Below are 3440 nucleotides of genomic sequence, written 5' to 3'. Positions count from 1 at the left end.
ATTACACTAATTTTATTAGTACTCAAAGCCGGTCTCTGATCCATACCGTTCAATGCATTAAAAACTTAAGGTGTCAAATGAAACGGCTTGGCCATTAGGTGTGCAATAAGGCTTTATTTTTTTTAGGGTTGCCACTTGCTGCTTACTTATGCACACTTTCAGCGCGTGGCGAAGCCTCGCGCATACGAGGCCAGCTAGTACTTCGATAAATAATGAAAATTGTTAATAAAAATTCGCGTTATTTTATATAATTGAATAATGAAAATTTTTAATAAAAACTCGCGCGATTTAAAAAAAAAATAACAATATTTCGATAAATAATGATCGGCTGCATGTGAAGAGGTGCCGAGGGTCATGTGGCGACTCTCGACATGCCGGGCATTGGTTGGGCCCATCCTCATTAATTCTGCGTTTACGCGGTAACCGAGCAGTGCGGACATGATTTTAATCGTTCCGTAAAAAGAATAATTTATATTCAGCAGTGAAGCACCTTAAGCTAAAGTTGTGAAAAAGAAATCAAAAGGGGAGGCAAAGATTTCATAAAATAAACAAATTTTAACTTAAAATGAAGTTGAACTTGAAATATTAAAACAAAGTAAACAAAACCACGCTTTGATATTTTTCCCATCAAGATCTGTGTGCGATCATCGGGTTTGTATTTGCGAAGTAGCGAAAATGCCGAGAGAGAAAGAAAACACAACAACCACCATATGCGATGACTGCGAAAAATCGCTACCAGTCAGTGGCGAGTATGCTACATGCACTAATTGCAATAGCAACTACCACTTCTCAACTTGCGCCAAAATATCCGACAACACCTTCGCAACTATGAACGCCGAGCGTCGTCGCAATTGGAGATGCCATAAATGTCGTCCACCAACGAGAGCAACACAGACAGCGATCCAAACTGAGTCAGCGACCCAACAACATCCCACGAAAAAAACGCAAAGAGAACTAGTAGAAGAAGAAAATGAAAACACGCAACCATATAAGCAGCAGGAATGTGTAGGCACTCGAGTTCATATAAAACGGCAACTCAAATTTATTTCAAATTAGGAAACGAATTACAAACGCTGAATAATTATAACTGACTAAACAAATGTGAAAAAATGTGACGTTGAATTTGAATTTTTAAAATCAGCACACTAAGCAACTATGTCTCACTCGTGTACTTGTGCACAGTAGCCATAGTAGTCCCCCCGGAGTGACTCGAACTTGTATGAGAAGTCATGATATTGCTACGTTGTAGTGTTTCGTAAATCCCTGAACTGGATGATCTATGCGTTGCTACTGGATGAACCAAATCCGGTAAGGTTTCGACAAATGGCGGCTTAAGACGTTCAGTTGATAGCGTTGTCGAGCGACCTTCGACTTTCACCACAAAAACAGTGTCTGAAATTCGTTTCAAAATCTCAAAAGGTCCTCGATACGGCTGCTGCAATGGTTGTTTCACTTCGTCTACCCGAACGAAAACGTGTGTGCAAGTGCGCAATGACTGATGATGGAAAGCCCTGGTTTTATTATGGTGAGCTGCCGGTTCTGATCGTATTTTGCGCATAAAATCCCGAAAATCATTTATGAACTGGAGTGGTTCTACTGTTTTACCTTGATCCAAAAAATAATCGCCTGGCAGATGCAGCGTTGTTCCATACAGCATCTCTGCCGCACTGGCGTGGATGTCAGCCTTGTAACTTGTGCGAAGTCCCAGCATCACAACAGGTAGCGAATCCACCCAACTCGCTGAAGCATGACACATAAGCGCCGCCTTTAGCGACCTGTGCCAACGTTCGATCATACCATTAGATGCTGGGTGATAAGGAGTTGTCCTTANTGATGATGGAAAGCCCTGGTTTTATTATGGTGAGCTGCCGGTTCTGATCGTATTTTGCGCATAAAATCCCGAAAATCATTTATGAACTGGAGTGGTTCTACTGTTGACGTTAAAACGCTGAATAATTATAACTGACTAAACAAATGTGAAAAAATGTGACGTTGAATTTGAATTTTTAAAATCAGCACACTAAGCAACTATGTCTCACTCGTGTACTTGTGCACAGTAGCCATAGTAGTCCCCCCGGAGTGACTCGAACTTGTATGAGAAGTCATGATATTGCTACGTTGTAGTGTTTCGTAAATCCTTGAACTGGATGATCTATGCGTTGCTACTGGATGAACCAAATCCGGTAAGGTTTCGACAAATGCCGGCTTAAGACGTTCAGTTGATAGCGTTGTCGAGCGACCTTCGACTTTCACCACAAAAACAGTGTCTGAAATTCGTTTCAAAATCTCAAAAGGTCCTCGATACGGCTGCTGCAATGGTTGTTTCACTTCGTCTACCCGAACGAAAACGTGTGTGCAAGTGCGCAATGACTGATGATGGAAAGCCCTGGTTTTATTATGGTGAGCTGCCGGTTCTGATCGTATTTTGCGCATAAAATCCCGAAAATCATTTATGAACTGGAGTGGTTCTACTGTTGACGTTGAAACGCTGAATAATTATAACTGCCTAAACAAATGTGAAAAAATGTGACGTTGAATTTGAATTTTTAAAATCAGCACACTAAGCAACTATGTCTCACTCGTGTACTTGTATACAGTAGCCATAAATTGATCTCTATTAAGTCTCTTAAGTCTGAAGTCTGTAATGTGCAATCTAATGTAAACGATTTAAAAACTAGCACAGATGAAATTAAGAGAATGATCGAAAGCCTGACTTTGCAATTCACGTGTTCTCAAGCAGAGATTAAAAAAGAACTGTGTCTTACAACGACTAAACTTACCAACATCGTAACTGAACTAACAACAAAAGTTAATGACCTCAACGAAAGCTGCAGAGAGAAAGATCGCCGCATCGCTGCAATGGAAAGCAAAGTTAATATGCTGGAGCAACAATCACTAGAGAAGATAGACGGGAATTGAGAGACATAGTGCGACGCATTGCCAAAACAGTGCAGTTTAACGTAAGCGAAAGTGACATTGTTGATAGCTTCCGAACAAAGGCAAAAAGGGGAGACATAATCATTAAGTTCTCTTCAATGTGCACTAAACTAGAACTAATGCAAAAACTTAGAGGCAAAACTGTAGGTACAAACGACATTTATGATAAGGGCAAAGAGAACAACACAAAAAATAAAAGAATTTACGTCAACCACCAACTGACCGCGATAAACCGACACTTATTATGGATGGCAAAAGCTAGAGCAAAGGAATGCGGGTAGAACTATGTATAAGTTAAGCAGGGAAAAATATTAGCAAAACAAAGAGAAAGCAGTAATAACAACATAATAATTAATATATTGCATAATTAACTTTTTGATAGCTATATACCTACATATTTACTTATTTATTATACTTTTTATAAAATACTTAGCGTAACTAACATAAATTATGAATCATTACTCTAAATAAATCAAGCTATAATGAAATTGATGTCAGTAACA

The 3440-nt window shown here is 39.3% G+C and overlaps 1 protein-coding gene across 1 annotated transcript; it reads right to left on the bottom strand.

The window, feature by feature from the left end:
• Nucleotides 1-1153: 1153 nt before the first annotated feature.
• LOC108354372 (uncharacterized) lies at nucleotides 1154-1795 on the bottom strand. Its single transcript, XM_017605563.1, has one exon. The coding sequence runs from the start codon at nucleotides 1793-1795 to the stop codon at nucleotides 1154-1156; it is 642 nt and encodes a 213-aa protein (XP_017461052.1).
• Between the last annotated feature and the right edge of the window lie 1645 nt (nucleotides 1796-3440).

Source organism: Rhagoletis zephyria, unplaced genomic scaffold (assembly GCF_001687245.7).
Source record: "Rhagoletis zephyria isolate East Lansing unplaced genomic scaffold, Rhagoletis_zephyria_1.1 Rzeph_scaffold_35304, whole genome shotgun sequence".
NCBI lineage: Eukaryota > Metazoa > Arthropoda > Insecta > Diptera > Tephritidae > Rhagoletis > Rhagoletis zephyria.
The sequence above is the reverse complement of the archived record's forward strand: the minus strand, read 5'-3'. Positions and strand labels throughout refer to the sequence as shown.